This window comes from Theropithecus gelada, chromosome 16, assembly GCF_003255815.1.
Source record: "Theropithecus gelada isolate Dixy chromosome 16, Tgel_1.0, whole genome shotgun sequence".
Classification (NCBI taxonomy): domain Eukaryota; kingdom Metazoa; phylum Chordata; class Mammalia; order Primates; family Cercopithecidae; genus Theropithecus; species Theropithecus gelada.
The window spans coordinates 29,083,088-29,104,276 of record NC_037684.1 but is presented as its reverse complement, the minus strand read 5'-3'; the positions used below and the strand labels follow the sequence as shown (position 1 = coordinate 29,104,276).

At 40.7% G+C, this 21,189-nt stretch overlaps 3 protein-coding genes across 3 annotated transcripts; all 3 read left to right on the top strand.

Moving 5' to 3' along the window:
* Positions 1-463: 463 nt before the first annotated feature.
* On the top strand, positions 464-909 carry LOC112609467 (keratin-associated protein 2-1). Its single transcript, XM_025362263.1, has one exon. The coding sequence runs from the start codon at positions 522-524 to the stop codon at positions 906-908; it is 387 nt and encodes a 128-aa protein (XP_025218048.1). The 5' UTR covers positions 464-521; the 3' UTR covers position 909.
* Positions 910-5,528: 4,619 nt separating this feature from the next.
* On the top strand, positions 5,529-6,107 carry LOC112610307 (keratin-associated protein 1-3-like). The gene has a single exon (XM_025363702.1). It carries the CDS (start codon positions 5,529-5,531, stop codon positions 6,105-6,107), a length of 579 nt encoding a protein of 192 aa, XP_025219487.1.
* Positions 6,108-12,751: 6,644 nt separating this feature from the next.
* On the top strand, positions 12,752-13,944 carry LOC112609847 (keratin-associated protein 1-1). Its single transcript, XM_025363007.1, has one exon. It carries the CDS (start codon positions 12,812-12,814, stop codon positions 13,334-13,336), a length of 525 nt encoding a protein of 174 aa, XP_025218792.1. The 5' UTR covers positions 12,752-12,811; the 3' UTR covers positions 13,337-13,944.
* The last annotated feature ends 7,245 nt before the right edge of the window (positions 13,945-21,189 follow it).

Here is a 21,189-nt window from a genome sequence, read left to right as displayed (position 1 = left end):
GACTACAGGTCTGCACTAGGATGATGCTATTAACCTGCTACCATCATGCCCATGTGCATTAATAAGGCAAGTCACTGCTTGGGTGCTGGTGATGGGAGCCTTTGAAGACAAGGAATAACATGCTAATTTTAGCGCCAAAGGGCAGAGTGATTAGACACTAAATAGTTTAGAAAACACATTCTTTTCTCTCTTATGGGTTAGGAATATTTCAAAGGAAAATTAATCAGAAGTGAATCCAATGTCTAAATTTGGTAAGGATAAACAACACAAGAAAATGAGTGAATATTTGTGGTGTATGTACATGAATATGTTATGAGGTGAAGAGTGACCAAAATACCATTAGTCAATGCTAAATCTTCATTTAATTGGCCAGAAGATGCACAAGAAAATGATCACGTGTCGAGGGGTCATCAACACCAGGCCAGGGTATATAAAGGGCCCAGAGCGGGAGGAGGATATTCACACCTGAGAACATCCAGCTCCTCTCAACAGCCCACCCCACACCAGCCTCAGACACCACCATGACCGGCTCCTGCTGCGGCTCCACCTTCTCCTCCCTGAGCTACGGAGGAGGCTGCTGCCAGCCCTGCTGCTACCGCGACCCCTGCTGTTGCCGCCCCGTGACCTACCAGACCACCGTGTGCCGCCCCGTGACCTGCGTGCCCCGCTGCACGCGCCCCATCTGCGAGCCCTGCCGCCGCCCGGTGTGCTGCGACCCCTGCTCCCTGCAGGAAGGCTGCTGCCGCCCCATCACCTGCTGCCCCACGTCGTGCACGGCTGTGGTCTGCAGGCCCTGCTGCTGGGCCACCACCTGCTGCCAGCCTGTGTCTGTGCAGTCCCCCTGCTGCCGGCCCCCCTGCGGCCAGCCGACGCCTTGCAGCACCACCTGCAGGACCTTCTCCTGCTGAGCAGGGCACTGACTGCCCGGAACATGCAACTCACCTTCTGAAAAAGTCACACTCCCGTTTCTCTACTTTAACAAACCTCCTGCCCTGAGCCCGCAAGACCCCACATCAACCAAGCTGGGAACTGAGAACCTGGCTCATCATTAAGACCTGGGCCCTTCTGAAGTCTTTGTAAAGGAAGCAATTTCCTTCTTCCTATCTAAGATTTTGTGGCATGTTTATTTTCTAATAAATATCTGTTCTTTGGTCTTGCAAAAACTTTGGTTTTATTTACTCATTCTAATGTTTTGTATTAAATTAACTTTTAATTTAAAAACTGACACATAATTGTACATGTTTATGGGGTGCAGTGTGATGTTTCCATACATGTATACATTTTGTAATAATCAAGTCAGGGTGTTTAGCATATTCATCACCTCATACATTTATCATTTCTTCATGGTAAGAGCATTTAAAATCTTCTCTGTTAGCTATTTTGAAATATACGATACAATATTACTAACCATAGTCATCCTACTGTACATTAGAATACCAACACTTAACCCTCCTATCTATCTGTAACTTTGTACCTGTTGACCAATCTCTGCTTATCCTCCCCTCCTCTCACTCTCCCCAGCCTCTGGTAGCCAGTATTCTACTCTCTACTTCTATGAGATTAACTTCTTTAGATTTCACATAGGAGTGAGAGAATGTGCTGTTTGTCTTCCTGTGCCTGGTTAATTTCACTTACCATAATGTCCTCCAGGTTCATCCATGTTGTTGCACATGACAGTATTTCATTGTTTTTATGGCTGATAGTTTTCATTGTGTGTGTGTGAGAGTGTGTGTCATATTTTCTCTATCCATTCATCCATTGATGGACACTTAGATTGTTTTCATATGTTGGCTGCTGTGAATAGTGCTGCAACAAACATGGAAGTGCAGATATCTCCTCAACATACTGATTTCATTTCCTTTGGACATATACTCAGTAATGGGATTGCTGGATCATATGGTAGTTCTATTTTTGGGGGACCCTCCATACTGTTTTCCATAATGGCTATGCTACTTTACATTCCCTCCAACCTTGTATGAGCTCCCCTTTTACCACATCCACACCAGGATTTGTTACTTTTTTCTATTTTTGATAATAGCCATTCTAATTGGGGTGATATGGTATCGCATTGCAGTTTTGATCTGCATTTCATGATTAGTGATACTGAGCACTTCTTCATATATGTGTTGGCCATTTGTGTGTTTTCTTTTGTGAAATATCTATTCAGGTCTTTTACCTATTTTTAATTGGATTTATTATCGTTATTCACTGTTGAGTTGTTCAAGTTCCTTATATATTCTGGATATTAACCCCTGGTCAGATGCATAGTTTGAAAATATTTTCTCCCATTCTCTAGGTTGTCTCTTCACTCTGTTGATTTGATTATTTCCTTTGCTGTGCAGAAGGTTTTTACTTTTATATAATCCCATTTGTCTACTTTCACTTTTGTTGCCTGTGCCTTTGAGGTCTTATCCCCCCAAGAAAAAAACCATTGCCCGGACCAGTGCCATAAAATGCTTCCTGTATGTTTTCTTCTAGTAGTTTTATTATTTGCGGTCTTATATTTAAGTATTTAATCCATTTTGGGTTGTTTTTAAATACGTTGACAAATAGGGTCTAAATGCACTGTTTGCCTACCATATGCAAGTCACAGGCTACATGGTATAAAATAGAAATTAAAATTGAATTAAAAATGTTCCCCTCTTCAAAAAGCTTCTAGGGACATGAGTCATATTCACCTATAATTCATCTAAAAAGTAGAATATGAAAAAATAAAAGTACAACACTGTGTGGTGTCAACACAGAAGTCACTATTGGTTGGGGAAAAAAAGAAAGATTGAAAAGAGAAGCTAACATTTTATATGGGTTCAGATTGTGCTACCCAGATCAGAGGGATGGCATTCGTAGCAATAGAAATAGTATGAGCAAAGGTATGGAGGGAGGGGAACCATAGCATTGTTCAGAGTACAGTTTGGCTGGGGGCACTGGATATATAGAGAGTGATAGTGAAAGAAAGATTTGGAAAATTTGTATGCTTTGAATACTAGACAAGGGAGTACACCCTTAATGCAATAAGCAGTAAGGAGCTGTTGAAAGCTTTGGGGCAGGAAAATGGCATAACAAGAGCTGGGCATTGGGACAATTCTCATGATAGCACCTTATAAAGACAGAGGTCAAAGGCCAGAGAAATAAGTTGCACAGAACTATACAGAAACTAATCAGGAAGATATTGCCCTGGTCCAAGCAACGTACAATAAGAGCTCAACTAAGATAATACCCATGGAATAAAGAAGACACAATGAATATGGCAGATGTAGAAACCCAGAAAGTTTATTAACTTAGTTGAATGTGGGAAACAAAAAACGACTAGGAAGCAAATGTGATTTATTCCAATTATAAGTCTCTGGTCCATACCGGGGCCTATTGTGGGGAGGGGGGAGGGGGGAGGGATAGCACTAGGAGATATACCTAATGTAAATGACGAGTTAATGGGTGCAGCACACCAACATGGCACATGTATACATATGTAACAAACCTGCATGTTGTGCACATGTACCCTAGAACTTAAAGTATAATAATAATTTTTTTAAAAAAGTCTCTGGTCCAGATACTTAAAAGAACTTTAACATATTTATACTTATTTATTGTGTATTTAAAATTGCTAGTCCATAGTGTCATCTGTCTACCATCTAATATTTATATTCTTGAGCTATTACAAAATACCTTTTTTAAGGAAAAAAGACAAATACAAAGAGCTTTACTAACATTAATTGATTCTGAAAAGTAGCATGGTATAAAATAAAAAGAACTGGTCTAGGAATGAGTGATAGGAGTTTTATACCCAGCTCTTCTAGTTGTGTACTGTGGGAATGGAAACAAGTCGCTTAACCTCTCCAAGACTCAAGAGTATTCTAACACCAACTAATGTTAAGTGAAAATGAAAAGTGCTCCATACCACACCACCAATGTTCCCATTTAGAACTTTGAGGCTAAACAGTTCTTTACTCCACTCTTTTCCTTGATTAATCCCTCCTGTTACTACTACACTGATTTTTATACTAGAGCAAGATATGAAACAAACAGATGGGGTCCTGCTTTCTGTATAAGCCTTTAGTGCTCTGGGCATAGTAGAAGTTAATAAATATGTGCTATTTATAATAAGAATGATGTCAGTTTCTACACCTATAAAATTAAGTGGTGGAACAAGATAATTTACACATTTTTGATCTCCAACGTTCAGTGATTACATATAACCATTTTCAATGTCATACCTACAGTCATAGTTACCATATGACATGAACATCTTTACTGATGCTGGCATGAATCACATTGTAATATAACCCTATTCCTGTACAAACACCACCACCTCATAAAATGCTAACTACGTGTTTCTATTCATGATGGGAAGGGAGAAATAAACCTACCCCAAGTAGAAATAATATGTTTTTGTCCAGACTTTTTTCATGTATGTTATGTAACCCTAAACTCCCAGTAGAAAATCACATTCTTTCTTCTAGCAATGGCCAGGAATTGTTTTAACTTTTATTTTGTCGAAATTTATCTTAATCTCTTTGCATTTATTATACTACACCTCTTGAACTATATTTGGTCACCCATTTTCTAACCTGCCTTATAAAGCAGAAAAAAGTATTTTCTAACTCTTGCTTTTTCTTTGATTGATTTCCCTTCCTAAATTCAGTTGTCATGCTCTTTGGTCTAATATCTTTTCACAGGACACACAGTTTAGTAATGTGAAATGACATAAATTAAAAATAAATTCTGCCTTTGAGAAATTATATGCCAGATAATCCATATACTGGTGATTTTTGTCTTTCATAGAGAAGTGTAAATTTCATGAAAATATTTTGCAATCTTTTTCTAATTACTGAATATGAATTTTAGCCTTTCTTTTAAGAGACATTGGAATTGAACAGGTTTTGTTTTATATATCCTCCTGAGTGATCAATGTTTCCTCAGATATGAATGTGAAGTTCAGGAGATATCACAGAAATTGGAAAGATTTCATTTCAGTGAAAAATATATGAATTTCTAAGAATGTAGAGTTTATCAGAATTTCTATCTGGCTAATAAGATTATATAGAGAGAGTATAATCTTACTAGTCTAAAAAATATAAAGCAGTCTTACATAAGGACAGTCATGATTCATAATTCTTTTCTGGAGACTTGAGGTTTGGTGAATACAATCCCCAAAATCACATCATCTTATGGGTGAGAGTCACCTTGTCAGATGATATGCCCACAAGTGCAAAACTGAAGCTGAAGCTCAAGCAGAAATTACACCATTGTTTGAAAACAAAATGTTAACATTTTTACCAAGGACAAACACATTTGGTGAGTATTAGCTGAGCAATAAGGAAAAATCAATTTCAAGATATATTTAAAACAATTCAGCATTTGAACCATCAGAGGGCCCTAGAAAGGCTGGTTTAAAGAGTAACAAGATAAAAATGTTGCTCGCCACAGATAGAGGAATTGGTCAAGACTTATAAAAAGCCCGAGGTGGAATAGGCAGCCACAACTCAGAAACTCCTCCAAGCAACCCAAACTTCAGACCAACTCCTGACACCATGGCCTGCTGTCAGACCAGCTTCTGTGGATTTCCCAGCTGCTCCACCAGTGGGACCTGCGGCTCCAGCTGCTGCCAGCCAAGCTGCTGTGAAACCAGCTCCTGCCAGCCACGCTGCTGTGAGACCAGCTGCTGCCAGCCAAGCTGCTGCCAGCCAAGCTGCTGCCAGACCAGCTTCTGTGGGTTTCCCAGCTTCTCAACCAGTGGGACTTGTGGCTCCAGCTGCTGCCAGCCAAGCTGCTGTGAAACTGGCTGCTGCCAGCCAAGCTGCTGTGAGACCAGCTGCTGCCAGCCAAGCTGCTGCCAGACCAGCTCCTGCGGAACCAGCTATGGCATTGGTGGTGGCATCAGCTATGGCCAGGAAGGCAGCAGTGGAGCTGTGAGCACCCGTATCAGGCGGTGCCGACCAGACTGCCGCGTGGAGGGCACCTACCTGCCCCCCTGCTGTGTGGTGAGCTGCACACCCCCATCCTGCTGCCAGCTGCACCACGCTGAGGCCTCCTGCTGCCGCCCGTCCTACTGTGGACAGTCCTGCTGCCGCCCAGTCTGCTGCTGCTACTCCTGTGAGCCCACTTGTTGAAAACCTCCTTCTGTTGGGAATCCTGATAAGATGGCACTTTAAAACTAGCCAAATTAGAATCCTAACAATCTTCTGAACTCCAGTACCTATAACTGGGCTTGCAACCTCTCATCACACAGCCACATAAATTCTCTAGGATGTAAATTCATTTACAATGGAAGACCAAAATTTTTTCCTAGACCTGGATGTCAGCCAAAGTCCTACAATGTGAAAAGAGTTAGATAATATTTTACTATAAATATCATCTGAAATATTTCAACAATTATTGGGACTTAAATTTAATAAAGGTTTTCAATGATGAAGTCATTAGAACTTTCTTTGCTTTGGAATTTGTTACAGATATTGGGGTACTGGGATTTTTCAAAATATCAACATGACATGGCACTATGGTTTTTCTGTATTTCTGCTTTTAATGATGATCTTCAAAAGTAATTTTCTTTTGTTTTACCATTAAATGGTCCAATATTTTGCAGCTAAGACATATGATTAAAGGAACATGACAGCATTTAGGAACTGTTTCCTAAGGTTCTCACATGTGCTAAGTGGTGGGCTAGGTATTCCAATAGACTGATTTTATAAAAAGGAATTTCATGTTATTCAGCTTCTTGAGGTTCTGTCAAATCTATTCATTTGTCCATTCATTCATTCATATATGAGGTTGTGTACAATTATTTCTATCATCTATGATACATAAAAACACAATAAAAATTGTGAAAGAATACAAACACAAGATTATAGAGTAATAGCACATAACAAACATACACATTTTATTCAAGGTCCTAGGCTCATAACTCCCATAGCCCTTTTTATGATGTTAGGGCACTTTAGACGCTTTTGCTCTCTCTCTCTCTGCCCTTCTCCTGCCCTCTTTTCACCTGCTCCTTTTACTCCTCAAGGCAAGAATCTTCCCCCACTGTTCTTGGCACTGGCCGTCAAGATATTCTCCTACCTTCCTTGTCTGCTTGTAGGTCATAAGATCCCCATTTCAGAAGAGGTTCTGCCCCGTGCCCTGGAGGAAGGAAGGCTGCACAGAGTGACCAAGAAGGATCTGAACAGACAGGCCTTACCGGGTTTCACCACTCACTCTACTAACATTACATCATACTCTTTTTGTCCAATCACGTTTCTAATGGTTGTCCATCATGCCCATCCACTGAAGTCTCCATAAAATGTCAAAAAAAAAAAAAAAAAAAAAAAACCCACGGAATTTGAGGAGCTTCCGGAGAGCTGAATGTGTGGAGGTTCCTGGAATGTGCTGTTTCCAGAGAGGTTATGAAAGCTCCTCATACCCCTTCCCCCACACCTTACCCTATGCCTCTCTTCTTCTGTACCTTTTGTAATGGTCTTTATCATAAACCAATAAACTAAATGTTTCCCTGAGTCCTGGGAGCCGCTCTAGCACACTCATCAAACTTAAGGAGGGGGTCGTGGAATTCCCAACTTACGGCTGGTCGGTCGGAAGCACAGGCAAAGCAACCTGGAGCTTGTGTGCTTGGCACTGGAAGTAGGGGGCAGTCTTACGGGACTGAGCCCTCACCCTGTAAAACCTGACGCTATCGGCAGGTAAACAGCATTAGAATGGAATTGGAGAACACATTAGGCCATAGGCCAAATTTCTCCCCATCAATAAGCAAGGAAATAAATGATGCAGCAGATACCAGCTGCGTGTTCTCCACTCCAATTCCATTCTAATGCTATTTACCTGGTGATAGGGCGTGGCGGCGGGCGCCTGTAGTCCCAGCTACTCAGGAGGCTGAGGCAGGAGAATGGCGTGAACCCGTGGGGTGGAGCTTGCAGTGAGCCGAGATCGCGCCACTGCACTCCAGACTGGGCAACAGAGCAAAACTCTGTCTCAAAAAAAAAGAAAGAAAGAAAGAAAGAAAAGAAAAAAAAAAAGAAATCTTCTATGTTGATTGTTGTTGAGTGAGAAAACAGAAAGAACATTTGAGTGTGGTTTTTTTTCCTTCTAGAAAAGGAAGAACAAAAAGCAAATACAGACTCCTGAGTTCTAGTCCCAGCTTTGTAACTAGCTATCCATGAATCCTTGAGCAAATCCCTTCGCTTGACTGGGTACCTATTTCTAATTTGGAAAATGGAAGAACTGAGTCATTACCAACAACATCCCTTCCAGGCATAAGAGAGTAGATAATTTCCTAAACAGGCGACACATTGACCAGTAATCGCTTCAGATGCCCAAAGAGGAAAAAATATACAGTGGTTAAATAATGTCGTATGCATTATCACCATCTTGCAGGTTTATAAAGCCACATTGGAATATTAAACAGACTGAGATACCCTGCAATAAAGAAAGCTCTATAACCAGTGGCCGGGCTCAGTGGCTCACACCTATCATCCCAGCACTTTCAGAGGCTGAGGCAGGTGGATGACCTGAGGTCACAAGTTCGAGACCAGCATGGCAAACATGGCAAAACCCCGTCTCTACTAAAACTACAAAAATTAGCCAGGCGTCGTGGTGGGCACCTGTGGTCTCACAGCCTGAAGCAGGAGAATCACTTGAATCCAGGAGGTAGAGGTTGCAGTGAAACAAGATTGTGCCACTACACTACAGCCTGGGTGACAGAGTGAGAGTCTGTCTCGAAAGAAAGAAAGAAAGAAAGAAAGAAAGAAAGAAAGAAAGAAAGAAAGAAAGAAAGAAAGAAAGAAAGAAAGGAAGGAAGGAAGGAAGGAAGGAAGGAAGGAAGGAAGGAAGGAAGGAAGGAAGGAAGGAAGGAAGGGGAAGGAAGGAAGGAAGGAAGGAAGGAAGGAGGGAGGGAAGGAAGGAAGGAGGGAAGGAAGGAGAAAGAAAGAAAGAAAGAAAGAGAGAGAGAAAGAAAGAAAGAGAGAGAAAGAAAGAAAGAAAGAGAGAGAGAAAGAAAGAAAGAAAGAAAAAAAGAAAGAAAGAAAGGAAGGAAGGAAGAAAGAGAAAGAGAGAGAGAGAAAGAAAAGAAAAGAAAGAAAGAGAAAGAGAGAGGAAAGAGGCAAAGAGAAAGAAAGAAAGGAAGGAAGGAAGAAAGAGAAAGAGAGAAAGAAAAGAAAAGAAAGAAAGAGAAAGAGAGAGGAAAGAGACAAAGAGAAAGAAAGAAAGAAAGAAAGAAAGAAAGAAAGAAAGAAAGAAAGAAAGAAAGAAAGAAAGAAAGAAAGAAAGAAAGAAAAAGAAAGAAGGAAGGAAGGAAGGAAGGAAGGAAGGAAGGAAGGAAGGAAGGAAGGAAGGAAGGAAGGAAGGAAACTCTATAACCATCACTCCCAAACTAACTTAGCCAGAAAACTCTATTTTTATATTACCTGTTAACACCCTGTAACACCAATACTCCTCAAAATATACTTCGAAAAATGGTGAAAGGGAGTATAAACTGATGTTTTTATAATATCTGTACATACTTCTTATGTATTGTGAAGCAGAAAATAAATGTTCACTGCAAGGATAGATTTAAATGAATGTGATGTTGGCTGTATACTATCACCATTCTTATTCTAATTTTCAGAGAGAGTTCTAGATGAAGCAAGTATTAAATAAAAGACACATAGTGAGGCTTTCATTCCAAGGGATAAAATCTTTCATCGTTAAATCAAAGTGGTGAGCCAGTGACTGGGGATAGAGGGGTGTGGGAAGTGATTGCTTAAAGGTCATGGGGGCGTTCCTCTGGGATGATGGAAAAGTTTTTGAAACTAGAGAGAGACGATGTTGCACAACATTATGAACATACTATACGTCATTCAGTTACACACTTTAAAATGGTTAATTGTAGGTTATGTGAATTTCACCTCAATTTTAAAAAATCAAAAGAACAGGACCTCTGCTAGCAGAACTTTACAGGAATTAGGAAAAGGTACCACTTTGGGGAAGATACAGACAGAGGGGTGTACAGCTTGTCGAGCCTCCAGCTTGATGTAAGAAATAATATGCTCCTTCCTCTGAGTAGACAGAGCCACAGAGCCCCACATCAGGGCACGACCTGTACATCTATACACAATGGCCCTGCAATGTGGTCCACATTTTATTCCCCTCATTTAGAGCTCTGTTGTCGCTGAGAGGGTTTAGGTTAGATGTACCTTTTAATTAAAAGGACTTTGGCTCAGCAGCACCCCAAAAAGCCTGGTTGGCATTCAGGAGGGAAGAGATAGATCTTGTGACTTGGCTTAAGATAAAAGTTGGGGGTAAGACGAGGTCCTTGAAGTTTATGTGTTATCCGGTCTAGATTACTAGGCTGGAAGCCCAGAGCAGAAGCACAGAAGCCCTACGTAGGAATGCTGTATTCATTTGACTGGTACATCAACCATGCTTTATTTCTTGAGAATCTAAGTAAGGCAGTCACAACTGAATTAGAGAACTAGTAAAATGGAGATGAAGAAATTGGAAGAATCCCCAGAACTTGTAACTAAAAATCAGAACCATGATATCTTAAGTGAAAATAATTTCAAACATTAGTATCTGTGTTAAGCCAAAGTCCAATGTTCAAGAATAATAGACAAACATATTCTTTCTTCTTATGGTACTGGAATGGTCTGGAACCCATCACTTAAATGAAGTAATGAAAACCAGAGGGAATAAGCACAGGAATAAGAAATGTGGTATATACACACAACGGAATACTACTGAGTCTGTAAAAAGAAGGAAATTCGGTCACATATTACAACATATCTAAACTTGGAGGATATTATGTAAAGTGAAATAATACAAATTTCATTTCCTTAATTTACTTAGAGGAGGTAAGGGAATGTTCAGATTAGTCTTCATTCTGTGGCACAAGAGTCAAATTCTCAAGTAAGTGTTATACCTTAAATTTTGCACTGAGGAAGATGTTGAAAATGGTGCCACAGTAGAAAAGCCCAGAAAGGGAGAACCGATATGCAACGCCACTGTCTCCAGTGCTCTTATCAATAATGTATTTCAAGTCCTCAGATATCTGAGCCTTTTGCAAAAGGAGACACATCTGTTTAGTATCAAAGATTCTGCTAAGTTTAGATCTGAATTAAATAGCTCCTGAGATTCTTGTCATGACACATCCACATATTTCAAACATCCAACATAAAAAAATACTAGCTAATCAAAGATTCTGTGATATAGCTTTGCTTAAGAAGAAGCAAGGAATTCACAAAGAATCACATCTTTTAAACCAAATTTGATGTGGAATTTGAAAATGACTTAATTCTGACTCAGAAAGAGTTATGATGTAAACTCAAAGCTGTCATTTCTAGAGAAGCGGAACTACCATTTGGTGTTCTGGTTCAAAACCCAAGAGTAGCACTGTAACTTGCATTTCTCTGCAATGAGCTCATATTCCATGGAGGCCTTATCACCTTTTATTGCATCTAAACAAAACGTTTATGTTCACCATCATCAGTTGCCTCATTCAAATTATATAAACTTTCCAGTTCACTAGATTAGTCTCTAATATCTATAAGAAACTGCATACAGCAGATCTAACACACTGTAGTAAATCACATACTCCAGTATTAATATGTTAAAAGTATAATTTTATGCAGTCAAAAAATCTAAATCTATAGAATATCCTAAGATAAAAGATGAGACAGAGTCACAAGTCAAGGAGGTTAACTTTTTTAGCACTTAAGATTTTCTTGAAGTGTGCTTATTATGCTGTTAATAACTAAATAAAATCTCTAGGAATGGCTCTAGTAAATAGTGTTATTACTTACCCTAAGTTCCCCCTTCCTTCCTTTTACTCTCAAAAAAGTCTATAAGAAAGGAAGCACATTTTTACATCTTGCTTTCACACTTGGATTTTCCTTCGAACGACTGCTTACATAAAAAAAGAAGAAAGGGAAAGAAAGAAAGAAAGAAAGAAAGAAAGAAAGAAAGAAAGAAAGAAAGAAAGAAAGAAAGAAAGAAAGAGAAAAGGAAGAAGAAGGAAGAAGGAAGGAAGGAAGGGAGAGAGAAAGAGAGAAAGAATTGACTATAGTGTTTAAAGAGTTTAGTCTGGAATCAGAGGGTGTGGATTCAAATTTCAGATTCACTAGATACTAGTGTGAACTTGGGTAAGTTACTTCAATCTGTTGTGGCTCAGTTTTCTCACATGGTTGATGGGAGTGGCAGTGATACCTAGTCCACAGATTGCTGTCAAAATTCAGCAAGTTGATACATACAAAGTACTCAGAACCATTTAGGCACATAATCAGTGATGGAAAAATGTTATGAATAGCAATTAATGCAAATCTCCCTGGCCCAAGAAAGCATCCCTTTCTGGCCAGCTGAATATAGTCTTGCTTCACACTCAAAGGGAAGATAAGGAAGGCAGAGAAGGAGCCGCAGTTAAAATTGGAGGGAATTAAACTGTCATGTGAGACCCAATCACCCAGTTGTAAGGGTCAACACTGAATAATATTGACAATCCTTAAAGGTGAAGCATCAGTCAATTATTCCTCGACCATGAGAAAATTTTAAGAAACATGGGGAGTTAGGGATCATATTCCTAATTAATGCCAATGACTACTTGACCATGGTAAAGAAGCTTAATTGCAGACCAAATACAATCAACTTTCAAAGGCTCCCAGAAGGTTCAACAAATAACTCAGGGAGAGGCCAATTATCATTCAGAGACAAATTATCAAACACAAATAAGGAAGAGACTTCAGGAATTATGTAAACAGTAGCTGGCCAAGGCTTATAAAAGGCCCAGTGTGGCAGCCATCACCAAAACTCAGAAACTCCTCCAAGCAACCCAAACTTCAGACCAACTCCTGACACCATGGCCTGCTGTCAGACCAGCTTCTGTGGATTTCCCAGCTGCTCTACCAGTGGGACCTGCGGCTCCAGCTGCTGCCAGCCAAGCTGCTGTGAGACCAGCTCCTGCCAGCCACGCTGCTGTGAGACCAGCTGCTGCCAGCCAAGCTGCTGCCAGACCAGCTTCTGTGGGTTTCCCAGCTTCTCAACCAGTGGGACCTGTGGCTCCAGCTGCTGCCAGCCAAGCTGCTGTGAGACCAGCTGCTGCCAGCCAAGCTGCTGCCAGACCAGCTCCTGCGGAACCAGCTATGGCATTGGTGGTGGCATCGGCTATGGCCAAGAGGGCAGCAGTGGATCCGTGAGCACCCGTATCAGGTGGTGCCGCCCAGACTGCCGTGTGGAGGGCACCTACCTGCCCCCCTGCTGCGTGGTGAGCTGCACACCCCCATCCTGCTGCCAGCTGCACCACGCCGAGGCCTCCTGCTGCCGCCCGTCCTACTGTGGACAGTCCTGCTGCCGCCCAGTCTGCTGCTGTGAGCCCATTTGCTGAAAGCCAGTTTGCTTATTTTCAATTGCCTACGTCACAGTATCTCTGAACTGTTCATCCCTTGACCACCCCTGGACCACTAACAAGTTCTCGGACTTTGCATTGTCTGTGATGGAGACTACTAAGTATAAGAGTTCACAATTCTATCTGATTCCATTCTACAGTGAATACCTTGACTCTTCACTGCGGACACAGAAATGCTACAAAGTCACCTGCTGATCATCAGTTTGCTTGGGATATACTATTTCTGATATTTCTGCAGGATTAAAAATTACTGACATGTTGTGGAATTTATCCACGAGAGCTATCCACAAGTCTAATGTTTCTATGCTTTATAATCCATATTTATCTTGTTTACCTAAAAGTTTTTGCAACATCAAAGACACCAAATTATAGCCAGGTGACATTCCTCAAGTGTCACCAGAGAGAATGGAAGCTCATTACCCAACATTCAGCTTCTAAGAAGTAGGCTGGACTTTCTACATTTTAACATCTGATCCATCCCTTGATTTTTGGATCATAATGATCTTGCCTGCTGGATATTTCAGTTATATCTGTAATACAATGTCTTCTGTCATTTCTTAATAAATAGTATATACTAGGCAAAGAAACCATTGTATTTGTTTTCACTTGTACATCACCTGGTTTAACTGCTTATAATTCAAGAATGTCTACTCGAGGCTGGGCGCGGTGGCTCACACCTGTAATCCCAGCACTTTGGGAGGCCAAGGCAGGTGGATCATGAGGTCAGGAGATCGAGACCATCCTGGCTAACACGGTGAAACCCCGTCTTTACTAAAAATACAAAAATTTGCCAGGCGTGGTGGTGGGCACCTGTAGTCCCAGCTACCCAGGAGGCTGAGGCAGGAGGATGGCAGGTGAACCCAGGAGGCAGAGCTTGCAGTGAGCCAAGATCGCGCCACTGCACTCCAGCCTGGGTGACAGAGCAAGACTCCGTCTCAAAAAAGAAAAAAAAAAGAAAAGAATGTCTACTTGAGGCCAGGAGCAGTGGTACACACCTGTAATCCTAGCAATCTGGGAGCCTGAAGCGGGCGGATAACCTGAGCTCACGAGTTTGAGACCAGCCTGGGCAACATGGTGAAACCCTGTCTCTACTAAAAACACACACCAAAAAAAAAAAAAAAAAATTACTGGGCGTGGTGATGTATGCCTGTAGTCCCAACTACCTGGGAGGCTGAGGCAGGAGAATCACTTGAACCTGAGAGGCAGAGGTTTCAGTGAGCTGAGATCGTGCTACTGCACTCCATTACACTATGCAATAAATTGCAATAAGCTCTCAAAATGGCAATTTTCTATATATGACACCAAAGAAGATATAAGGTGCACTAAACAGTTAAGTAATGGTAAAAAGACACACATTTCCAAGTCCAAAGCAAAGGTGGGAGCCTTTCTTTTATTGAGGATCATTAGCCATGTAAGGGTAGGTGGACAATGAAAGGGATGAAGCAAGATGAATTAGAGTATTAAAGGATGGAGACAAGAATGAAAAGGGGGAGAAGAGAACAAAATAGAGGAGAAAAGACAGAGAGAAGACACAGTGAAAAAGGCTAGGTACGAGAGGCTGAAAGAAAAGGAGGAAGAGTGATGGAGAAGACACATCTGAAGGGGAAGGAGGTGAACCAGCGTGGCCTTGCTAGTACCACACGCTGTGCATATGCCAAGTACACATCATGCGAACTTTGCTTCACATAACATCTACACCAATCCTGTGAAATAGATATTGCGATCCTGGCTTATAGATAAGTAAGTCTAAAAGAAGTTAAATAGCTTGCTTACAGTCACATAGCTCATAAGTTTAGAAACAAAACTGAAATCTGAATGCAACTCTGCCGACTCCAAAATTTATGGAGAGAATGAAATTAAGAAAATGGATATAAAGGAAAGTGTGGGAAAGTTTATAAGATTTAAAGACGGCTATTTCGGAGACTGTGGGCTTCAGAATAAGTTACTCTGTGCTGCTGGTTAAGTTGCGGTCTCAGAACTCCACACCCTCCCTACTATACTCAGCTTTGTGATGTTAGTGATGAAATCCGCAAGCCACATTGTTGCTTTTCCAGCTCTCCATGTTAGGCCTTGCTCCAGCCAGCCAGCACCCCGTCCTCAGAGTTCTGAGTCAGATCCACTGGGACTATCCTCCTAGTTCAGAGACATCAGAATATGTGAAGAAAAAATATGACTGTCAGTTCTGCAGGACCCAGCCTCTAAATGTATACATTTTAAAAACTCCTAACTCTTCCTTTGTTCCTTCAACCCTTGGGTCAGTAGCTGCTTCCTGTAGTTGCTACTTCCATGTTCAAATAATTGGCATGGATTTTGTCTCCTCATTAGGTGCTGACTGACAGAAAAGTTGTTACCAGGAGTGGTCCTGGAAAATCGACCTTCATAGATGGGAGTTGGGGATTGCTTTGGCAAAGTCCCTGAGCTTGAACCCAGTGTTAAACTCCTTGCCAATGAAAAATGAAATGCATCGCATGCAATAGCATCACCATTATTACTTTGGTTGTTTAAATAAAGTACCTATTGAAATAAGTGGCTTGGGAGCCCAAGTTGCTGCTGCTCTTGACTCTTAAGACAGTCATGATGATTATAAGCATTGTTGTGGAGGATGTCTTCTGAGTGTACTGCGTGCTTTCAGAAAGAAAAATGGCAAATTCAAGACTTTAATATCTCATGTCAAGTCATAATCAGAGATCCAGAAAAGATTCAGCAGCAGCCCTAAAATAATCACTTGTTTCTTATAGCCACAGGACTGGTACTGTCCCATATTAAACACTAACTAAATTTAATTGTGTGAGTTGCACAATTGAAAGGTAAGTTGAATTCACAGCTTCAACAAGACTGTCATGTGAAAGTTAGGGGTTTGACAAGGAAGAAGTTTTAGAATTGAAACCTGGCATAAGGGTTTCCATCTGAACTCAAAGGGGGCTGAGGATCTTGAATCTCCAAGTCATTCTGAGCTTCTTTGACCAGTAAAAATAGATTTCCCCCCTGAGTCTGATGAGAACAGCTGTCCACTGCTGGAAAATCCTCTAATAATCTCACTTGGGAAAGGTACTTATATGGAATTCCTATCGTCCTGAATAGCCACCATAACTATATCTTTTTCCTACTAGTCCTGTACTTCTGATCAAATTTCAGATGCTCCATAAGGCAAATATGATGTATCATCCAGGAAAAATAGCTCATACATGAAAAAACATGCCATAGGCCAAAATCCAGAATACTGACAACACCAAATGCTGACAAGATTATGGAGCAGTAGGAACTCTCATTCATTGCTGGTGGGAATGGAAAATGGTACAGCCACTTTGCAAGGCAGTTTGGTGGTTTCTCACAAAACTAAACATATTCTCACCATATAATCCAGCAAGCATACAACTTGGTATATACCTTAAAAAGTTGAAAACATATGTCCACTCAGAAACCTGCCTATGGATGTTTAAAGTAGCTTTATTCATAATTGTCCAAACTTGAAAACAACCAAGATGCCCTTCAGTAGGAGAATGGATAAACTGTGGTACATCCAGACAATGAAATATTATTTAGCACTGAAAAGAAATGAGTTATCAAGCCATGAAAAGACATAGATGAGATTTAAATGCATATGACTAAATGAAAGAAGCCAATTTGAAAAGGCTGTATACTGTATGACTCCAAGTATATGACATTCTGAAAAAGGTAAAACTATGAAGGCTAAAAAAAATGAGTGGTTGCCAGGGGTTATGGGTAAAAGGGGTGGAAAAGGAACAACAAAAAAGGATTTGAGGGCAGTGAAACCATTCTGTATGATACTGTAAGGTGGGTACAAATTATGTATTTATCTAAACCCATAAAATGAACAACAAAAGTGAACCCAAATGAAAACTTGGACTCTAGGTGATTATGTGTCAATGTAGATTTATCAATTATAAAAAATGTATCACCCTAGCAGGGGATGTTGATAATAGGGGAAGCTACACAGGTGTGAAAACAGGGGGTATATAGGAAACCTGTGTGCCTCCTGCTTGATTTTGCTGTGAACCCAAAACTACTCTGGAAAATAAAGTGTATTTTTAAAAAGCATTATTGCATTATTATGTATTAGCAGAAACCTGAGGAATATGTGTAAGTGTATTTTTAGGGTAGTAAAGCAAAGAAGATGGAATATAACACGGTCTCACTCTAATAATCTCACTTGGGGAAGTTGTGTGTAAGGAATGCCTAAATGATGTGATTACACTTAAAGATTCTGGATGTAAAATTGTTGTACAAAGAATTATTCGGTTTGTTGGCTTAAACTTGAAATCAATAATGGTCTATGTTTACTGATGCTCAAGTGTCAGGACTTTTTTGACATAATGTAAAGGAAAGGAATCAAAGACTTAAGGAGATAGGAATTTTGGAGAAGATTTATCATATGACACTGCACACATACGCATCGCCAAGTAACTTCCCACAGGTCCCAGAGAAAACTGCCTTCACCCAAGGCTTTTATATTCATAGGGGACTCTTGCAGTAGCCTAGGTATGATGGTGGAGACACTCTCTCTCTTTGATTTCAGTAGAGATAATAGGATCTCAGAGCAGTGGAAGTTAAGTCACAAAACTTGACTACCAAAGTAAAAGTAAGTGCAGTTGGCCTGTTTGAATTGCATGGGTCCACTTACACACAGAATTTTTTCAACCAAACACTGATTGAGATACAGTATTCTCAAGATGCAAAACTTGCATATATGGAAGGCTGACTTTTCATAAACACTCCACAGGGCTGAGTGTGAGACTTGAGTATGAGCAGATTTTGTATATACAGGAGACCTGGAAAAAATCCTCCCCACCCAGTACACTGAGAGACAACTGTACCTTCACTGTAAAGAGAAATAGAGATATAGTGGGAGCCAGAATGCTTTGACCCACAGGGATCTGTCAGTAGTTAGTTTATTATGGTATCCTTGGAATGAAATTAAGGAGAGGCGTATTAAAATGTTGGTTGATAACTATACTCAGATCTTCGGGGGATTAGTTTCCAATTGCTCCTCTAACAAATTACCACAAAATTGGCAACCAAAAACAACACAAATGTATTATCTCACAGATTTTGTGGGTCAGGAGTACAGCAGGGCATGGTGAGATTCTTTGCTCTTGGTCTTACGGGAATAAAACCAAAGTATCAGCTGATTCTCATCTGAGGCTCAGTTTTCTTCCAGGAATTGTTTTGTTGGCAGGATTCATTTCCTTCTCACATTTTAATATAGTCCTTCCTTCTCACATTTTAATATAGTCCCCTCCATCTTCAAAACAGCAATGGTAGGTCAAGTTCATGTTATACTTTGAATCTCTCTGATTTCCTACCCTACCCCCGCTTCCCTCTCCAATGTCCTCTTCTGCTCACAGCTGGAAGAAAATGTTCTGCTTTTAAGGGCACATATAGTTACACTGGATGCACCTGGATAATTCAGGATACTCTCACTATCTTGAAGTCAACTGATTAGTAACCTTAATTACATTTGAAATGTCCCTTTTGTTATGTAGCAAAACATAGCCATGGTCATGACAAGGGCTCAGAGGCCTTGGAGGCTGAAATTCTGCCAATCACAGGAACTATTAGACACTAAGTTGACTCTAATTTCTAGAGACCCAAATGCCACTGGCCCTCCAAAAAAAAAAGTGGTGACTTTTGGTGGCCAGATGATAGTTAGAATCTTGGTCTACATCTGAATCACAGTAGACCCAGTGGGCCTGCAGAATAATCACCTAATTTGTGAAAGTATAATTGGAATTATCATGTTTGACAACTGGCAGAATCCCCACATTGGCACACTGGCCTGAGGAATAAGGCTTATTTGGAAAAGGGGTCAAGTTGAAGCCCCCAGGAGTTTCCCTTGACACAAGAATGGTAAATAAAAAAATAGTACTATATTGATGGGAAAATTTTGAAGATGGGTTCCATTATCAGAGACTTGGAAAAAGCTGGGTTGTGATACCTACCATCTCCCCACTGAGCTTGTTTATCCTATGGACAAAGCAGATAAACCCTGGAGTATAACAGAACAATTATATATTATTATTATTTTAAATGAATTCAGGTGGTGACCTCAACCGGAGAAGATGTCCCAAATGTTGTATCTTGAATGGAGCAAATTAAGACAACCCCTGGCACCTGGTATGCACCTATTGACATGAAAATGCATTTTTCTCTGTATCAGGGCAACCAGAAGTACTTTTCTTTGACCTGGCATGGCCAACAGTAACATTCCAAGCATTGCCTCAGGGCTATGTCAACTATCCTGCTCTCTGTCCTAATATACTCATGATATTAATCATCTTGACTTTCCACACAACATCATAGCAGTCCACTACATCTATGACATCATGCTGGTTACATTTGATGAGCAGGAAGTGACAAGTACCTTAGAGGACTTGGTAAAACATTAATGAACTCCAGGGCAAGAAACAAACTCTACAAAAATTAAAAAGCTCATCACCTCAGTGAAGTTTCCTGGAGTCCAACTATCTGGAACATATTGAGATATCCTTTCCAAGGTGAAAGAAAAACTGCTGTATTTTAAGCTAACTTCAACTAAAAAGGCACAACTCTTGGTGGGCATTTTTGTATTTGGGGGTCAATATATACCATATTTGAGTGTGTTATTTCAACCCACTTAATGAATAACTCAAAATGCTGCTAGGTTTTAGGGGGGACAAGAGCAAGAGAAGGCTCTAAAAAGTCCCAGCTATGGGTGTGGTGGTGGGCACCTATAATCCCAGCAACTTGGGAGGCTGAGGCAGGAGAATTGCTTGAACCTGGTAGGCGGAGGTAGCAATGAGCCCAGATCATGCCACTGCACTCCAGCCTGGGCGACAGAGCAAGACTCCATAGAAAAGAAAGAAGGAAGGAAGGAAGGAAGGAAGGAAGGAAGGAAGGAAGGAAGGAAGGAAGGAAGGAAGGAAGGAAAGAAAGAAAAAGAAAGAAAGAAAGAAAGAAAGAAAGAAAGAAAGAAAGAAAGAAAGAAAGAAAGAAAGAAAGAAAGAAAGAAGGAAAGAAAGAAGGAAAGAAAGAAGGAAGGAAAGAAGGAAAGAAGGAAAGAAGGAAGGAAAGAAAGAAGGAAAGAAAGAAGGAAAGAAAGAAGGAAAGAAAGAAGGAAAGAAAGAAGGAAAGAAAGAAGGAAAGAAAGAAGGAAAGAAAGAAGGAAAGAGAAAGAAAGAAAGAAAGAAAGAAAGAAAGAAAGAAAGAAAGAAAGAAAGAAAGAAAGAAAGAAAGAAAGAGAACAGAAAAGTCCCAGCTACAATTCAAGCTGCTATTTCATTTGAGCCTTATAACCAGCACATCCAACCGTATTTGAAGTGTCTATGGAAAATACAGGCTCACTGTATGTAGCCTCTGGCAAGCAGCAATAGAAGAATTATAGGTCAGACTTCTAAGGTTTTGGAGAAAATCCATGCCCTCCTCTGAAAATAACTACTGTCCTTTTAATAAACTACTTCCAGCTTGCTAGTGGGCAAGAACTAGAAAAAATGGAATGACTGTGCAACCTGAGCTTCTCGTGCTTAACTGGGTGTTATCCACCCACCAAACTATAAGGCTGGATGTGCATAGGAGCAATCTATTAAGGCAAGGGTCCCCAACCCCTGGGCAGTGGACTGGTACCAGTCCGTGGCCTGTTAGGAACCAGGCAGCACAGCAGGAGGTGAGCCACCGACCAGAAGCATTACTGCCTGAGCTCTGTCTCCTGTCAGATCAGCAGTGGGATTAGATTCTCACAGAAGCACAAACCCTATTGTGAACTGTGCCTGTGAGGGATCTAGGCTGTGGGCTCCTTATGAGACTCTAATGCCTGATGATATGTCACTGTCTCCTAT

Bases quoted from the DNA above. Each gene is read 5' to 3' on its own strand.
- LOC112609467 (XM_025362263.1), top strand. From the start codon at position 522: ATGACCGGCTCCTGCTGCGGCTCCACCTTCTCCTCCCTGAGCTACGGA.
- LOC112610307 (XM_025363702.1), top strand. From the start codon at position 5,529: ATGGCCTGCTGTCAGACCAGCTTCTGTGGATTTCCCAGCTGCTCCACC.
- LOC112609847 (XM_025363007.1), top strand. From the start codon at position 12,812: ATGGCCTGCTGTCAGACCAGCTTCTGTGGATTTCCCAGCTGCTCTACC.